Source organism: Scyliorhinus torazame, chromosome 5 (genome assembly GCF_047496885.1).
Source record: "Scyliorhinus torazame isolate Kashiwa2021f chromosome 5, sScyTor2.1, whole genome shotgun sequence".
NCBI classification, from domain to species: Eukaryota; Metazoa; Chordata; class Chondrichthyes; order Carcharhiniformes; family Scyliorhinidae; genus Scyliorhinus; species Scyliorhinus torazame.
The window spans coordinates 3,828,605-3,846,104 of record NC_092711.1 but is presented as its reverse complement, the minus strand read 5'-3'; the positions used below and the strand labels follow the sequence as shown (position 1 = coordinate 3,846,104).

The window sequence follows — 17,500 nt, the reverse complement described above, 5'->3', positions numbered from 1 at the left end:
CCATTTGTCCCCAGACAACATGGCCAAATGGGCCCGCACCCTTATCTCCCATGCCACAGAGACAGGACAAAAAGCTTGCGCGAATTATGATCCCTCAGAGGAGGCTCATAATGAGAAATGGGTCGTGAAAAGATTGTCCCGCGCCTGGGAGCAATCTGTTCAAAACAAACCCACGAACAAAAATCCTGAAGAACAGCAGGCAGAAGCAGACATACACGCAGTTAAGGCACACCAGAACCCCGCATGGGTAAATGAAGGCAGGAACAGCCCCCCACAAAAGTCACAGGAGTGTTACAACTGTGGACATTTAGGACACTTTGCACGAGAATGCAATGCCCCACGAAAGCAACAGAGAGCCCAGCAGACAGGCACTCGAAATAAAACCAGGACAAAGACAATACATAGCCTTAGCACCCGTTCAGATCAGACGGACCTGAACGGAACGGACTGACTGTGTTCGGGCTCCCCCAGTTGGGTCTGCGACACCCTTTGGGATAGGTCCGGCCAACCAGTAGTTGCAGCAAAGATACGGGGACAGCTCATCGAGTTTCTCTGGGTCACAGGAGGGTCCCGCACCACAATAAATTCCTCCACCATGTTTCAAAAGGACACGTGGCCCACTACAGCCGCCATCACCCTCAGCGGCTTTACAGGCCACTCACAGCAGGGACACACCACAGCCCCTGTACCCATTCAAATATGCAACATCACCACCAAGCACCCCGTACTCTTAGTCGATCTACCCCACACAGCAGAACACATTCTAGGCATCGATTTTATGAATTCCCACAACCTATCCTTTGATCCAGTCAACCAGTGTGTCTGGAGAATGGCAAAATCTGCAAGAGCCCCCCCCAACACTCACCATAGGGGACTATGCAAACAAGATTAGTGCAGTAGGCGAATTTTGGTTTGACCCGACTACGATTAGCACGGACAAGCAGGTTAGGGCAGAACAGGACTGTGGCCGGATGACTGGTTCAGTACAAATCACAGGACCTGACCCGAGACCCCAAAAGCAATATGGATTTCCCCAAGAGGCAGAGGGAGAAATCTCAAAAGTAATCGACAGCTTCTTAGAGCAGGGCGTACTCAGATCAGTAGCCTCCACTAATAATGCCCCGATTTGGCCAGTGAGAAAGCCCGATGGATCATGGCGACTGACCATCGATTACCGGGAACTCAACAAAGTCACCCCCGCAGCAGCCCCCACGGTAGCCACAAGTCCCGAGACCATGCTCAAACAGGGACTCAACTCTCAATTCTTCACGGTTTTGGACATCAGTAATGGATTCTGGTCCATTCCATTGGCAAAAGCGTGCCAGTATAAATTTGCCTTCACGTTAAAAATCAGCAGTACACGTGGACATGCCTGCCACAAGGATTCCACAACTCCCCCTCCAGTTTCCACCGACAGCTGGCAAATGGATTATCAAAATTTTCTCGCCCCGAATGTCTGGTCCAGTACGTAGACGACCTACTACTGCAGACAGACACCAAGGAAGAGCACATCAAGCTTCTGTCTGAACTCCAGGAATTGGATGTAAAGTCAACCCCAAAAAGGCCCAGATTTTGGAGAACAAAGTGATATATTTGGGTACGATTATCACGCACGGTAAACGCGAGATCGAGCACAAAAGGATTTACTCGATTGCCAAATTGCCCCTTCCCCAGAACGTTTCAGCCCTCCGGTCGTTTTTAGGACTGGTTGGCTACTGCCGAAACCACATTGACGGTTTCGCCAGCAAGGCAGCACCCCTCTCAGACCTCCTAAAGAAAGGAGCCCCCTGGGAATGGCTTCCACAGCATACGGATGCTGTGGACTTGTTGAAAAAAGCACTCATAGCAGCCCCCGCACTACAAGTTCCAGACCCGCTTTCCCCCTACACGATAGAGGTAGCAAGCACAGACCGCACCCTTTCGGCCGTGCTCCTCCAGGAACGCCACGAACAGTTAAGGCCCGTGGCTTACGCCTCCAGAGTTTTAGATGCTGTGGAGCAGGGATTTTCAGCCTGTGAGACGCACCTGCTCGCAGTTTTTTGGGCAGTACAGTATTTTTCTTACATAACCGGACTGAACCCCATCACAATCCTCACAGAACACCCCCCCACCCAACGTTTACTGGACGGACGACTCAAGGACGGAACAGTTAGTCAGATTAGAGCAGCTAGATGGACCCTTCTTTTGCAGGGACGGGACATCACTGTTAAAAGGACAAAGACACACACTTTCTTAGCCGATAACCTACAGTACCCCGGAACCCCCCATGAATGTGAAATTATCTCTCCACACCACAACACAGGCCCCTTTATTGCTAAAACACCCCCCAGAAAGATAGGTAGTTCAACCCAGAGACCCAAGCACACAGACACTTAAGAACCCATTAGGATATATGTGGATGGATCTTCCACAATATTAGAAGGGAAGCGCATAACAGGATGCGGCATTTACGTCGAGGACGCGCAGGGACGCGCCCTAGAAGAAATAGCAATAAAACTTCCAGGACACTTCGGCGCGCAGGCGGCAGAACTAGCGGCCATCGCCTCCATAGTGGAACACCCAGATTCCTTCCCCAGCCCAGCAGACATATACTCGGACAGCCTCTATGTCTGCAACAGCCTTACGGAATTCCTACCCCTGTGGAAAGCAAGAGGATTTCTTTCGGCAGACGGAAAACCCCTCCCTTCAGCCCCTTTGCTCCATCACATTCTAGAAAAGGCACAGAACAGGACTTTTGGAATAGTTAAAGCTCGTAGTCACCATCGTTCCTCCCTCCCTGGAACTGTAAAAGCCGACGCACTGGCTAAGGCACATTCCAGGCACGGATACCTTTGGACACCCCCCGAAAGCGCACCAGTGAATGCAGTTCAGGTCTCGCAGACTAATATCGAGGATTTAATGCAGGCCCAGAAGCAGGATAGCAATCTCAGGGAGATTTTGAAAGGAAAATTTACGGCACCCTATGATAGGTTTAAAAACGCTCTGACCACACATGACGGTGTGGTGTTAAAAGACACCCTTTATGTGGTTCCTGAACAGGACAGGAATCAGCTCATTTGTTTGTTCCATGACGGTCATGGACATCAGGGAATTGATCCCACTACAGCCGACCTCAGGCAGCTCTGTTGGTGGCCGAATTTAAAAGAAGACGTAATGCACTACGTTGAGAATTGCCTTATCTGTGCCCAGAATAACCCGGACAGATACGCCAAGAAAGCTCAACTTAGTCACACCCGCCCCCTTAATGGCCCCTGGACTAACCTCCAGATTGATTTTAGAGGACCATTGCCCCCTTGCAGGAATGGTTATAATTATGTACTCGTGGTGATAGACACGTTTACAAAATGGGTAGAGGCATTCCCATCCAGAACGAACACGGCAAAGACCACAGCCAAGGTCCTCACCCACCACATCTTTACGAGATGGGGACTCCCCCGCAGCATTGAATCCGACCAAGGTTCCCATTTTACGGGACGTGTCATGAAGAACGTCCTCACGATATTTGGCATTACCCAAAAATTCCACATCGCATACCACCCCCAGTCAAGTGGTATCGTGGAGCGCATGAATCGGACCCTAAAATTCACCCTCAGAAAAATGGTCCAACAAAACACCACCACTTGGGATTCGGTCCTCCCTTTTGCGCTGATGTTTTTGCGAAATACAGTTTCAACATCCACAGGTTACACCCCACACACCCTCATGACCGGACGCCCCATGAAAGGCACAGAATTTTTATTAGGATTAGATTTGACCAGCCCTGAGGTGACGGCCCTCACACACGAGAAAGCAGTAGAACAACTGGTACAGAATGTTAAAACGGCTCAGCTAGCAGCCGCAGTGAAATTGGGCACAAGAAAGAAACAGAGCAAGGCTTGTTTCGACAAGGCAGTGCATGCGACCGAGTTCAGTGTAGGACAGCAAGTGATGCTCTCCGTATACAACCCCAGCGCATTCCTGTCACCAAAGTATTCGGGTCCATACTCCATTGCAGACAAAGTAAGCCCCTCCGTGTACAAAATAAAGTACCCCAATGGAAAGACTGCGTGGTTCCATATCAACCAGCTTAAGGCATATGGAACACAGTCTAACCACGCACATCACATCATGCACGACGCAGCAGACCATGCCCCGCCCACAGCCAACGTAACCCTACCCTCCCCCAACACGTCCAGCCCAGCTACGGACACAAACTCGACTCCACTCCCGAACTATACACTCCGCCCCGGGACACCCACAGACTGCAGCAGCAGAGACAGCGACTGTGACACGGACAATAGCCACAGCACGCCTCCCTACTATCCCCATGCAACAGGACCCACACCCAGCAAATCTGACCACGATTCGAGTGATCCCTTCATGATCACTTTCCTAAATAAACCCCACCACCAACCACCAACCTACAATGACGACCCCGATTCCGTCCCCACAGAACTAGACACCACCTTTTGACACCGAGATAACTCATACAGACTCGTCTGGAATGACGAGATGGATTCCAAATCACACCATGCAGCCCTATCCGCCCTGATACACTCGAGAGTGTGGCATCCGGGAGACGACTTTGAGTCTGACTCCCAAAACGAGAACCCCTTTGCGACCCTGTTCGCAACCAATAACTGAGGTGTCTAGATGATGTTTTAAAAAGGAACCGCTTGGGAGAAAACGGTGTCCTTTCTGATGGAACCTGCAGCATGTTTTGTGTTGTTTGTAGTTGTATTGTTAAATGTTGTACGTTAAGATCGGAATTTATTTTCCCACAGCCCAAAGCCTTATTTTTCGGCCGAAACCTCCGAGATCTTGTCAGCACGCTCATCAGCAGAAACCTCTGAGAGCTTGCCAGACCCCCGTTCGTAACTGCCCTTCTGGTTCGAAGGAAGAACCAATACGGCAACCCCACCACGATGACTACATTTCTTGCCCGTTCTTGTCGGTTGCTCAGGCAGTGAAGAAACGGTATTGGTCTCCGCCCTGCCTGAGGACTCCCCCTCTGGTCAGCTACGCTCGGGTAGAGCACACAAGGCATTGGTCGCCGTCCTACCCGGGGATTCCATCCAAACCTTACCCGTCGCGGCCCATAAGCACCTCATTTCGGCAATTTTCGTTCAAAAAGTTTGTTTTTGTTTCCAGGTGACCCTTGGGTTGCCAACCCTCTGCTATTTACATCCTCAAACATTTGGATGGTAAACCGCACAGTCTGCGAGACGGCTCGCACTGGTTCAATATTTGTAAGTATGTCTTGTCCTGAAATTCGGTTTTGAAAAACAAAAAAATGAGGGAGTCACACATAGTGACCAATTATAAAGGGAGGAATTGGCACTAAAGGACAGACAGGCTATCGTACGAGATATTAAACCAAGATAGTGGCAGACACTATGCTTGATTCCACAGAACTCCAGGAGCTCCAGGAACAGAAGAGAAGAAGAACCATGAGGACATCCTCCGTGTTGCTCATCACCCTAATGAACATTTGGTTGCGCGCGAACGCAAACCCCCTGACCCCACCCCCACCGGCCGTTCATGATTCACTTCCCCGCAGTACCCAGAGCCCAGTCACCAGCGACACCACACCATCTTGGTGTGCCAGGTTTATAACCTGGTACTCCCTGTCCTACTTAATAGAATCCCTACTAGTATTGGCGATACTCTGCTGCATCGTGCAGACTATTCGCCTGAGGAAATGGAGAAGGAGAGCCTACCGTTCTCGCACCCCTGTATATAGGATCAGATCCCCTATTTTCGGTTATGACCAGACCCCCGACCCCCACGATCTATAATAAAGGACATTCGTTTGCATTCCTTTTTGTGAATAAACAAATGTTTCATGAGCGATTGTACAATCCTGAGCTTGACTGCCAAGCCAGGAAAAATGTGAATAATGCTGCTATGATTTTGTGTGTATTGTTTAGGAAGTTAGTATGATTGAATGTTTGAGTGAGTGTAGTTTATTGAGGACAGTTAGAGGTACCGTTTTTCTTATTTTGTAATGCATGTCCCTGTTTTGACATAGTGCCACTTAGAATTGGCAGTTAAAAAGTTTCCTGTATAGTTATGGTCAGTGTTGAGGCTATAAAAGAGTGCTCGCCAGGTCAGGGAATGAAGAACGCAATTATGTGATCCTTCACGCTTCACGTGAGGATCACAAGGAGGGGATGTAGCCACCTGGGTTGGCCAATTCCCGACGTAAAATGGAGAACAGCAAAGGCTGAAGGGAAATTCAGCCAACACAGGCAGAAACCAGCAGGTGCTAGTTTACTGTGTATTAAACTCTGCAAAAGCCCAGACAGCATCGATACCAGCAACCATCTGCACAATAATGTAGCAGCCATCTACATACTAATGAGCAATCCCCGGGAACAATCGAAACATTTGAGATAAACAAGGCCAAGCCAGACTCCTCGGCGCCAGCAGGAGCCAACACAAAAGAGGTTAACGGACACCTCAAGACCGCCCAACGATCAGGGAACCGGTCCAGTATTGGAGAAATCGAACCAAGCGATTGGAACAAAGTCCAATCACTTGAAACCAGGTACGGGGTCCGCCCCGAAAGGCGGGAAGCCCCTGGGTACTATAAAGTAAAGCCCCCAATTCAAATCGTCCTTCTTTTAGATTAGATTATGACGAGAGGTTGAGTAGACTGGGACTGTACTCATTGGAGTTTAGAAGGATGCGGGGGGATCTTATTGAGACATATAAAATTATGAAGGGAATAGATAGGATAGATGCGGGCAGGTTGTTTCCACTGGTCGGGGAAAGCAGAACTAGGGGGAATAGCCTCAAAATAAGGGGAGGTAGATTTAGGATGGAGTATAGGAGGAACTTCTTCACCCAAAGGGTTGTGAATCTCTGGAATTCCTTGCCCAGTGAAGCAGTTGAGGTTCCTTCTTTAAACGTTTTTAAGAAAAAGATCGATGCCTTTCTAACGAATAAAGGGATTCGGGGATATGGTGTACGGGCCGGAGAGTGGAGCTGAGTCCACAAAGATCAGCCATGATCTCATTAAATGGGGAGCAGGCTCGAGGGGCCAGATGGTCTACTCCTGTTCCTAATTCTTATGTTCTTGACCGGGTCCATTCAGCCCCCCCTCCTCGAGTCTGTTACACAGGAACAGGAGGAGGACCTTTCAGCCCCCTGCTCGAGTCTGTTACACAGGAACAGGAGGAGGACCATTCAGACCCCCCTCCTCGAGTCTGTTACACAGGAACAGGAGGAGGCCCATTCAGCCCCTCGAGTCTGTTACACAGGAACAGGAGGAGGCCCATTCAGCCCCCTGCTCGAGTCTGTTACACAGGAACAGGACGAGGCCCATTCAGCCCCTCGAGTCTGTTACACAGGAACAGGAGGCCCATTCAGCCCCCCCTCCTCGGGTCTGTTACACAGGAACAGGAGGAGGCCCATTCAGCCTCCCCTCCTCGAGTCTGTTACACAGGAACAGGAGGCCCATTCAGCCCCTTCTCCTCGAGTCTGTTATACAGGAACAGGAGGAGGCCCATTCAGCCCCCTCCTCGAGTCTGTTACACAGGAACAGGAGGAGGCCCATTCAGCCCCCTCTCCTCGAGCCTGTTACACAGGGAACAGGAGGAGGCCAATTCAGCCCCTCGAGTCTGTTACACAGGGACAGGAGGAGGCCCATTAAGCCCCTCGCGTCTGTTACACAGGAACAGGAGGAGGCCCATTCAGCCCCTCAAGTCTGTTACACAGTTACAGGAGGAGGCCCATTCAGCCCCTCGAGTCTGTTACACAGGAACAGGAGGAGGCCCATTCAGCCCCCTCCTTGAGCCTATTACACAGGAACAGGAGGAGGCCCATTCAGCAACCCCCTCCCCGAGTCTGTCACACAGGAACAGGAGGAGGCCCATTCAGCCCCTCGAGCCTGTTACACAGAAACAGGAGGAGGCCCATTCAGCCTCCTCCTCGAGCCTGTTACACAGGAACAGGAGGAGGCCCATTCAGCCCCCTCGAGCCTGTTACACAGGAACAGGAGGAGGCCCATTCAGCCTCCTCCTCGAGCCTGTTACACAGGAACAGGAGGAGGCCCATTCAGACCCTCCCTCCCTGAGTCTGTTACACAGGAACAGGAGGAGGCCCATTCAGCTCCCCCTCTTCGAGCCTGTTACACAGGAACAGGAGGAGGCCCATTCAGCCTCCTCCTCGAGCCTGTTACACAGGAACAGGAGGAGGCCCATTCAGCCCCTCGAGCTTGTTACACAGGAACAGGAGGAGGCCCAATCAGCCTCCTCCTCGAGCCTGTTACACAGGAACAGGAGGAGGCCCATTCAGACCCTCCCTCCCTGAGTCTGTTACACAGGAACAGGAGGAGGCCCATTCAGCTCCCCCTCTTCGAGCCTGTTACACAGGAACAGGAGGAGGCCCATTCAGCCCCCCCTCCTCGAGTCTGTTACACAGGAACAGGAGGTGGCCCATTCAACATGGGAGGATAGGACAATCCGATGCGACCCTGTACCCCTGCCCCGGTGGCTCGGCAGTTGAGTGGGTTTGGCCACTATGACCGCCGGGAGGTGGGGCTGTCCCCGCTCACTCACCACGTGACCCAGTTTGGGTTTCCTGGCTTGCAGCCGCTCAAACTCCTCGATCTTGCCCTCGTCGACATCCTCCTTCAGCTCCCAGGTACTGTCCTCGTAGGCCAACGAGCACCACTTCACCAGATAGTAGACCACGGGCTGTGGAGAGAACACATGGTTATACAAACACACATACACACACACGATGCTTCCAGCAGTTACGAGCTCCGCGTTCCCTCGCTGGGCGTGCTTCCTGCTCTTTCACACTCCATCCTTTACATCCAGCGCTCAGCCCTTCATCTCCAGCCCAGGATTGCCCTTTAACACACCAGTGCTGGATACACTCGAATTCTTCACTCGTGAACCGCGGGCCATTGTCACGCGTCACAATGTCAGCGGTGACTCGGGGGCACTTTCGGGTCATCTTTCGGGGCCACAGTGATGTCACTGGTGGCCGTCGAGGGACTCGGCAGGAGCAGTCGCCCGATACCACTCCGACAGCCATCTTGATGGACCTGCTTTTCTTTTTTCCCCCCCAGGAGTATGGTGATTCAGCTTCTAGCAGTTAGGACACTGCTGTCGCTTCTGTAAACATTTCACCCTTTTCTCTGTTGTGGCTTGAAATGCCTCTCAGCATTGTGCAGAACCTCGTCAGTGACCTTTCCTCCCCCACGCCCCCCCCCCCCGCCTCAATTACTGTGCTCCAGCTGACGGCGAACAAGCTCAGACCTTCTGCACATTATTCACATGTTTCCTGAGATTGAGGTTCGATTCCGTCGGTGAACATGCTCTCACGGCGAGATGGTGTTCTGGAGGCAATCCTCCGATCGGATCATCCTTTAAACTCACAAAGTTCAGTTTGGCATCTTGATGCAGTCACGGGCGAACCGATATTCTCCCCACCACCCCCCTTCACTCTTGCTGAGCTTTGCTGTTGAACACATAGCGTTCATAAATAACATTCGCACAGTGAAAGACGGGTTTCTAGGCCTCCCAGGATTTCAAACGCCCGGCTTTTCTCCTCCTCAGTGGGGAATGGGATGCGCCACGGAGCCTGCAGCACTCTCTTTCCTCAGTGCTGATAATGGAGTTGGAGCTCTTCTTTCGCCAGGTTTCTTGTGCAACTCTGTGGAAATGTCGTCGTTCTGCTGTCGAGACAGGAAGAAACTCCAGTTCATTCTCAAATCAGTCTTTCGTTGTCTTGGAGCGCGTACTGGAATATTCAAAGCCACACTGACTCGGCCCAGAGGTCACGTAACCATGGCAAGCCACAGTGAACAAATACACATCTCCGGACGGTAGCGGAGTTCGTTCAGCACGTTGAGTGGCCTTAAAGGCTCCAGCTTCTCCCGACCCCCCCCCCACCTCTTGATTTGGGGACTGTCAGAGAATACAACAGAATATAGATAGATTGGAGAGTTGGGCGGAGAAATGGCAGATGGAGTTCAATCCGGGCAAATGCGAGGTGATGCATTTTGGAAGATCTGATTCAAGAGCGGACTATACGGTCAATGAAAGAGTCCTGGGGAAAATTGATGTACAGCGAGATCTGGGAGTTCAGGTCCATTATACCCTGAAGGTGGCAACGCAGTTCGATAGAGTGGTCAAGAAGGCATACGGCATGCTTGCCTTCATCGGACGGGGTATTGAGTAGAAGAGTCGGCAGGTCATGTTACAGTTGTATAGGACTTTGGTTAGGCCACCTTTGGAATACTGCATGCAGTTCCGGTCGCCACATTACCAGAAGGATGTGGATGCTTTGGAGAGGGTGCAGAGGAGGTTCACCAGGATGTTGCCTGGTATGGAGGGTGCTAGCTATGAAGAGAGGTTGAGTACATTAGGATTATTTTCGTCAGAAAGACGGAGGTTGAGGGGGGGCCTGATTGAGGTCTCCAAAATCATGAGAGGTATGGACAGGGTGGATAGCAAGAAGCTTTTTCCAAGAGTGGGGGTGTCAATTACAAGGGGTCACGATTTCAAGGTGGGAGGGAGAAAGTTTAAGGGAGATGTGAGTGGAAAGTTTTTTACGCAGAGGGTGGTGGGTGCCTGGAACGCTTTGCCAGCGGAGGTGGTAGAGGCGGGCACGATAGCAGCATTTAAGATGCATCCAGACAGATATACGAACGGGCGGGGAACTGAGGGAAGTAGATCCTTGGAAAATCGGCGACAGGTTTAGATAAAGGATCTGGATCGGCGCAGGCTGGGAGGGCCGAAGGGCCTGTTCCTGTGCTGTCATTTTTCCTTGTTCTCTGATTCCCCTTCCCAAATCGCCTCGGCCCCCTTACCTCCCCATTATCCTTGTCCACGCTGTGCGACTCCTCCAGCAGCCGATCAACCTCGATGTAGTCCGGGTTGAAGAGGTCCTCGTCCTGCTGACACCAGATGGTGGGAGGAGAGGCAGAGTGGATTATAATCAAGTCTATTCATCAGGAGGAGGTGGGTTGGGGAGGGAGCGGGTTAGCGCGAGTGTGGGAGAGGGTGGGTCGCGAGATCCGAGAAGAGGGGGGAGGGACTCGAGAGTGCATTATTTAGTTATTTATTTTTAATAAATTTAGTGTAGCCAATTCATTTTGTTTCCAATTAAGGGACAATTGAGCATGGTCAATCCACCTAACCTGCACATAGAACATTCCGGCGCAGTACAGGCCCTTCGGCCCTCGATGTTGCGCCGACCTGTGAAACCTCTCTAAAGCCCATCTACACTATTCCCTTGTCGCCCATATGTCTATCCAATGACCATTTGAATGCCCTTAATGTTGGCGAGTCCACTACTGTTGCAGGCAGGGCATTCCACGCCCTTACTACTCTCTGAGTAAAGAACCTACCTCTGACATCTGTCCTATATCTATCTCCCCTCAATTTAAAGCTATGTCCCCTCGTGCTAGACATCACCATCCGAGGAAAAAGGCTCTCACTGTCCACCCTATCCAATCCTCTGATCATCTTGTCTGCCTCAATTAAGTCACCTCTTAACCTTCTTCTCTCTAATGAAAACAGCCTCAAGTCCCTCAGCCTTTCCTCATGAGATCTTCCCTCCATCTTTGGGTTGTGGGGGTGAGACCCACGCAGACACGGGGAGAATTTGCAACCTCCACACGGACAGTGACCCAGAGCCGGGGTCGAACCGGGGACCTCGGCGCCGTGAGGCAGCAGGGCTAACCCACTGTGCCACTGTGCTGCCCTAGGAGGGTGCATTATAACCGAGAGACTCGTATTGAGGGCGGGCTTTGAGCATTTGCGCGCCCGTGAGTGGCGGGCGAGTTGGGCGAAGCCAGGCAATGTGAATGGGAAACATCAACAGAATTACAGAAAGTGGAATACGGCACTCGGCCCTTGTACTGAGGACCAGTTTAAAACGAGTGACTTGGACATTGGGGCAGGCGAAGGGGGGGGGGGGGGTGAGCGGAGTCCCGTGGGGGCGCTGGGCAAAGACCCACCTCGTGGAAAATGTGCCTCATCTGTGCCATCTTCGCCTTGAAGCGCTTGATCTTCTGGTGAATGCGTTTGTCTTTCTCGAGCTGCTGCAGACTGGCCCATTCACAGTGCAGGTAGGAACTGTAATTGGAAAAATCACACAATTTCAGCATGGGGATGAGAGGGAGAGCGGGGAGGGAGGGGGGAGGGGACAGGGAGGGAGGGAGTGAGGGGGACAGGGAGGGAGGGAGTGAGGGGGACAGGGAGGGAGGGAGTGAGGGGGACAGGGAGGGAGTGAGGGGGACAGGGAGGGAGTGAGGGGGACAGGGAGGGAGGGAGTGAGGGGGACAGGGAGGGAGAGGGGGGACAGGGAGGGAGGGGGAGAGGGGGACAGGGAGGGAGGGGGAGAGGGGGACAGGGAGGGAGGGAGTGAGGGGGACAGGGAGGGAGGGAGTGAGGGGGACAGGGAGGGAGGGAGTGAGGGGGACAGGGAGGGAGTGAGGGGGACAGGGAGGGAGTGAGGGGGACAGGGAGGGAGTGAGGGGGACAGGGAGGGAGTGAGGGGGACAGGGAGGGAGTGAGGGGGACAGGGAGGGAGTGAGGGGGACAGGGAGGGAGTGAGGGGGACAGGGAGGGAGTGAGGGGGACAGGGAGGGAGTGAGGGGGGGACAGGAAGGGAGGGAGGGAGGGAGGGGGACAGGGAGGGAGGGAGGGGGGGAGGGAGGGAGTGAGGGGGACAGGGAGGGAGTGAGGGGGACAGGGAGGGAGGGAGGGAGGGGGACAGGGAGGGAGGGAGGGAGGGGGACAGGGAGGGAGGGAGGGGGACAGGGAGGGAGGGAGGGGGACAGGGAGGGAGGGAGGGGGACAGGGAGGGAGGGAGGGGGACAGGGAGGGAGGGAGGGGGACAGGGAGGGAGGGAGGGGGACAGGGAGGGAGGGAGGGGGACAGGGAGGGAGGGAGGGGGACAGGGAGGGAGGGAGTGAGGGGGACAGGGAGGGAGTGAGGGGGACAGGGAGGGAGTGAGGGGGACAGGGAGGGAGGGAGTGAGGGGGACAGGGAGGGAGAGGGGGGACAGGGAGGGAGGGGGAGAGGGGGACAGGGAGGGAGGGGGAGAGGGGGACAGGGAGGGAGGGAGTGAGGGGGACAGGGAGGGAGGGAGTGAGGGGGACAGGGAGGGAGGGAGTGAGGGGGACAGGGAGGGAGTGAGGGGGACAGGGAGGGAGTGAGGGGGACAGGGAGGGAGTGAGGGGGACAGGGAGGGAGTGAGGGGGACAGGGAGGGAGTGAGGGGGACAGGGAGGGAGTGAGGGGGACAGGGAGGGAGTGAGGGGGACAGGGAGGGAGTGAGGGGGACAGGGAGGGAGTGAGGGGGGGACAGGAAGGGAGGGAGGGAGGGAGGGGGACAGGGAGGGAGGGAGGGGGGGAGGGAGGGAGTGAGGGGGACAGGGAGGGAGTGAGGGGGACAGGGAGGGAGGGAGGGAGGGGGACAGGGAGGGAGGGAGGGGGACAGGGAGGGAGGGAGGGGGACAGGGAGGGAGGGAGGGGGACAGGGAGGGAGGGAGGGGGACAGGGAGGGAGGGAGGGGGACAGGGAGGGAGGGAGGGGGACAGGGAGGGAGGGAGGGGGACAGGGAGGGAGGGAGGGGGACAGGGAGGGAGGGAGGGGGACAGGGAGGGAGGGAGGGGGACAGGGAGGGAGGGAGGGGGACAGGGAGGGAGTGAGGGGGACAGGGAGGGAGTGAGGGGGACAGGGAGGGAGTGAGGGGGACAGGGAGGGAGTGAGGGGGACAGGGAGGGAGTGAGGGGGACAGGGAGGGAGTGAGGGGGACAGGGAGGGAGTGAGGGGGACAGGGAGGGAGTGAGGGGGACAGGGAGGGAGTGAGGGGGACAGGGAGGGAGTGAGGGGGACAGGGAGGGAGTGAGGGGGACAGGGAGGGAGTGAGGGGGACAGGGAGGGAGAGAGTGATGGGGACAGGGAGGGAGAGGGGGACAAAGAGGGAGCGAGGGAGGGGGACAGGGAGGGAGGGAGGGGGACAGGGAGGGAGGGAGAGGGACAGGGAGGGAGGGAGAGGGACAGGGAGGGAGGGGGACAGGGAGGGAGAGGGGGGACAGGGAGGGAGGGAGGGGGACAGGGAGGGAGGGAGGTGGACAGGGAGGGAGGGAGGTGGACAGGGAGGGAGGGGGACAGGGAGGGAGGGAGGGAGGGGGATAGGGAGGGAGGGAGGGAGGGGGACAGGGAGGGAGTGAGGGGGACAGGGAGGGAGTGAGGGGGACAGGGAGGGAGTGAGGGGGACAGGGAGGGAGTGAGGAGGACAGGAAGGGAGTGAGGAGGACAGGGAGGGAGTGAGGAGGACAGGGAGGGAGTGAGGGGGACAGGGAGGGAGTGAGGGGGACAGGGAGGGAGTGAGGGGGACAGGGAGGGAGGGAGGGGGACAGGGAGGGAGGGAGGGGGACAGGGAGGGAGGGAGGGGGACAGGGAGGGAGGGAGGGGGACAGGGAGGGAGTGAGGGGGACAGGGAGGGAGTGAGGGGGACAGGGAGGGAGTGAGGGGGACAGGGAGGGAGTGAGGGGGACAGGGAGGGAGTGAGGGGGACAGGGAGGGAGTGATGGGGACAGGGAGGGAGTGATGGGGACAGGGAGGGAGTGAGGGGGGACAGGGAGGGAGAGAGTGATGGGGACAGGGAGGGAGAGGGGGACAAAAGAGGGAGGGATGGGGACAGGGAGGGAGGGAGGGGGACAGGGAGGGAGGGAGGGGGACAGGGAGGGAGGGAGGGGGACAGGGAGGGAGGGAGGGGGACAGGGAGGGAGGGAGGGGGACAGGGAGGGAGGGAGGGGGACAGGGAGGGAGGGAGGGAGGGGGACAGGGAGGGAGAGGGGGGACAGGGAGGGAGGGGGAGAGGGGGACAGGGAGGGAGGGGGAGAGGGGGACAGGGAGGGAGGGGAGAGGGAGGGAGGGGAAGAGGGGGAGAGGGAGGGAGGGAGAGAGGGAGGGAGGGGGAGGGGGGGACAGGGAGGGAGGGCGAAGGACAGGGAGCGAGGGAGGTGGACTGGGAGGGAGGCAGGGCGAGAGGGAGGGAGGCAGGGCGAGAGGGAGAGGGGGAGGCAGGGAGAGAGGGCGGGGAGGGAGGGAGTGGGAGAAGGGGGCAGGGACAGGGGACAACAGAAAGAGAGAGAGAGAGAGAGAGAGAGAGAGAGAGAGAGAGAGAGAGTTTGACTTACTAGTTTTTGTATTTAACATAGAATTCCTCTACATCAATATACTGCCCGGTGTAGATCTGTGGGAGACAAGAGTTAAACAGCATTACAGGTAACAGCCCATTTCCCTGTGACGGTGAGAAGCTAAAGAAATTTGGCATGTCTGCATCGACTCTCTCAAACTTCTACAGATGTGCGATAGAGAGCATCCTATCCGGCTGCATCACAGCTTGGTATGGCAACTGCTCAGTCCAAGATCGCAAGAAACTGCAGAGGGTGGAGAACTCAGCCCAACGCATCACACAAGCTTGTCACCCCCACATTGATTCTGTCTACACCTCCCGCTGCCTCAGGAAGGCAGACAGCATTATCAGAGACCCCTCCCACCCAGGCATTGCCTTCTTCCAGATCCTTCCATCAGGCAGAAGGTACAGAAGTCTGAAGACCCGTAACATCCAGACATAGGAACAGCTTCTTCCCCACAGCTACTAGACTCCTCAACGACTCCCCCTCGGACTGATCTGTTCCCTGTAACAACACTATTCACGACGCCCTATGCTGCTCTTGCTCATGTATTGTTTTGTTTGGCCCCTTGTTCCGCACTGTAACCAATCACTGTTTGTCGATGTAGCATTTGTCGATGTTCTCTGTTGATTATTCTTGTGTCTACTGTGTACGTACTGTGTACGTTCCCTCGGCCGCAGGAAAATACTTTTCACTGCACTTCGGTACATGCGACAAATAAATCAGATCAATCAGAACGTGACGTTGAGGGCAGAGTAGGACACAGACCATCAGGTAAGATCGGATCTCCCGCACCCAGGCTGCTGACCCCCTCGTCCTTCTAGACGGTAACGACCGTGGGTTCGGGAGGTGCTGTCGAAGGAGCCTCGGCGAGTTCCCGCGGGGCGTCTTGTAGACGGTGCACACGGCTGTGCGTCGGGGGGGGGGGGGGTGAATGTCGGTGGTCAGCGTGTCGATCGAGCGGGGCTGCTTTGTCCTGGATGGTGTAGAGCTTCTCCAGTGTGGTTGGGAGCCGCGCTCATCCAGGCAAGTGGAGAGTCTCCCATCGCACTCCTGACTTGTGTCCTTGTAGATGGCGGACAGGCCTTGGGAGGGGGGTCAGAAGGCGAGTTGCTGTCCTCAGGATTCCCGGCCTCTGACCTGCTCTGGGAGCCGCCGTGTTTATACGGCTGGGTCCAGTTCAGTGTTTGGTCAATAGTAAACCCACATCGCACAAACAGGTTCAAAAAAGTACTAGTTGGGTGAATTGGACATTCTGAATTCTCCCTCTGTGTATCCGAACAGGCGCCGGAGTGTGGCGACTAGGGGCTTTTCACAGTAACTTCATTGCAGTGTTAATGTAAGCCTACTTGTGACACTAAGAAAAGATTATCTTCTCTACTGAGTAGCACTACACTCCGTATGCTCCACCCGATGCCTGTGCCTATGTATTTACGTTGTGTATTTATCGAATGTCCTCTGTTTCTTTATCGGGAAAGATCGCTGTAGTTTTCAGTCGACTACAGCTTGCAGAATTGAATGGGAACTTTCAAAAGGAACTGGATAGATATGAAAGCAGGAGAAAGTATCTGCTACCAGTGGGAAAGAATGGGCTACTATGGCTTCAAATGTACATTCGTATGGTCTAAGGAAGGATGTGCTGGCCTTGGAAAGGGTCCAGAGGAGGTTCACAAGAATGATTGGATTGGATTTGTTTATTGTCACGTGTACCGAGGTACAGTGAAAAGTATTTTTCTGCGAGCAGCTCAACAGATCATTAAGTACATGGGAAGAAACGGGAATAAAAGAAAATACATAATAGGGCAACACAACATATACAGTGTAACTACATAAGCACTGGCATCGGATGAAGCATACAGGGTGTAGTGTTAATGAGGTCAGTCCATAAGAGGGTCATTTAGGAGTCTGGAGACAGCGGGGAAGAAGCTGTTTTTCAGTCTGTTCGTGCGTGTTCTCAGACTTCTGTATCTCCTGCCCGATGGAAGAAGTTGGAAGAGTGAGTAAGCCGGGTGGGAGGGATCTTTGATTATGCTGCCCGCTTTCCCCAGGCAGCGGGAGGTGTAGATGGAGTCAATGGATGGGAGGCAGGTTCGTGTGATGGACTGGGCGGTGTTCACGACTCTCTGAAGTTCATCCCTGGAATGAAGAGCTTGTCGTATGAGGAACGGTTGAGGACTCTGGGTCTGTACTCGTTGGGAGTTTAGAAGGATGAGGGGGGATCTTATTGAAACTTACAGGATACGGCGAGGTCTGGATAGAGTGGACGTGGAGAGGGTGTTTCCACTTGTAGGAAAAACTAGAAGCAGAGGACACGATCTCAGACTGAAGGGACGATCCTTTAAAACAG

The 17,500-nt window shown here is 54.7% G+C and overlaps 1 protein-coding gene and 1 long non-coding RNA gene across 9 annotated transcripts in view; one reads left to right on the top strand and one right to left on the bottom strand.

Annotated features, from left to right (window-relative positions):
* Window positions 1-17,500, top strand: part of LOC140418149 (uncharacterized) — a 1,069,702-nt gene that overhangs the window by 911,487 nt on the left and 140,715 nt on the right. The window lies entirely within an intron of this gene.
* The window catches only part of LOC140418141 (chromodomain-helicase-DNA-binding protein 8-like), a 257,962-nt gene that overhangs the window by 122,600 nt on the left and 117,862 nt on the right, over window positions 1-17,500 (bottom strand). For 5 of the 8 annotated variants that reach the window (XM_072501551.1, XM_072501558.1, XM_072501554.1 and 2 more), the window contains exons 8-11: window positions 15,154-15,209; window positions 11,960-12,077; window positions 10,808-10,894; window positions 8,544-8,681 (exon numbers count right to left, since the gene is read on the bottom strand). In XM_072501551.1, the coding sequence (XP_072357652.1) occupies window positions 8,544-8,681; window positions 10,808-10,894; window positions 11,960-12,077; window positions 15,154-15,209 (399 nt within the window). The remainder of the gene's footprint in view (window positions 1-8,543; window positions 8,682-10,807; window positions 10,895-11,959; window positions 12,078-15,153; window positions 15,210-17,500) is intronic. The other 3 variants (XM_072501552.1, XM_072501555.1, XM_072501556.1) reach the window with 1 other exon arrangement.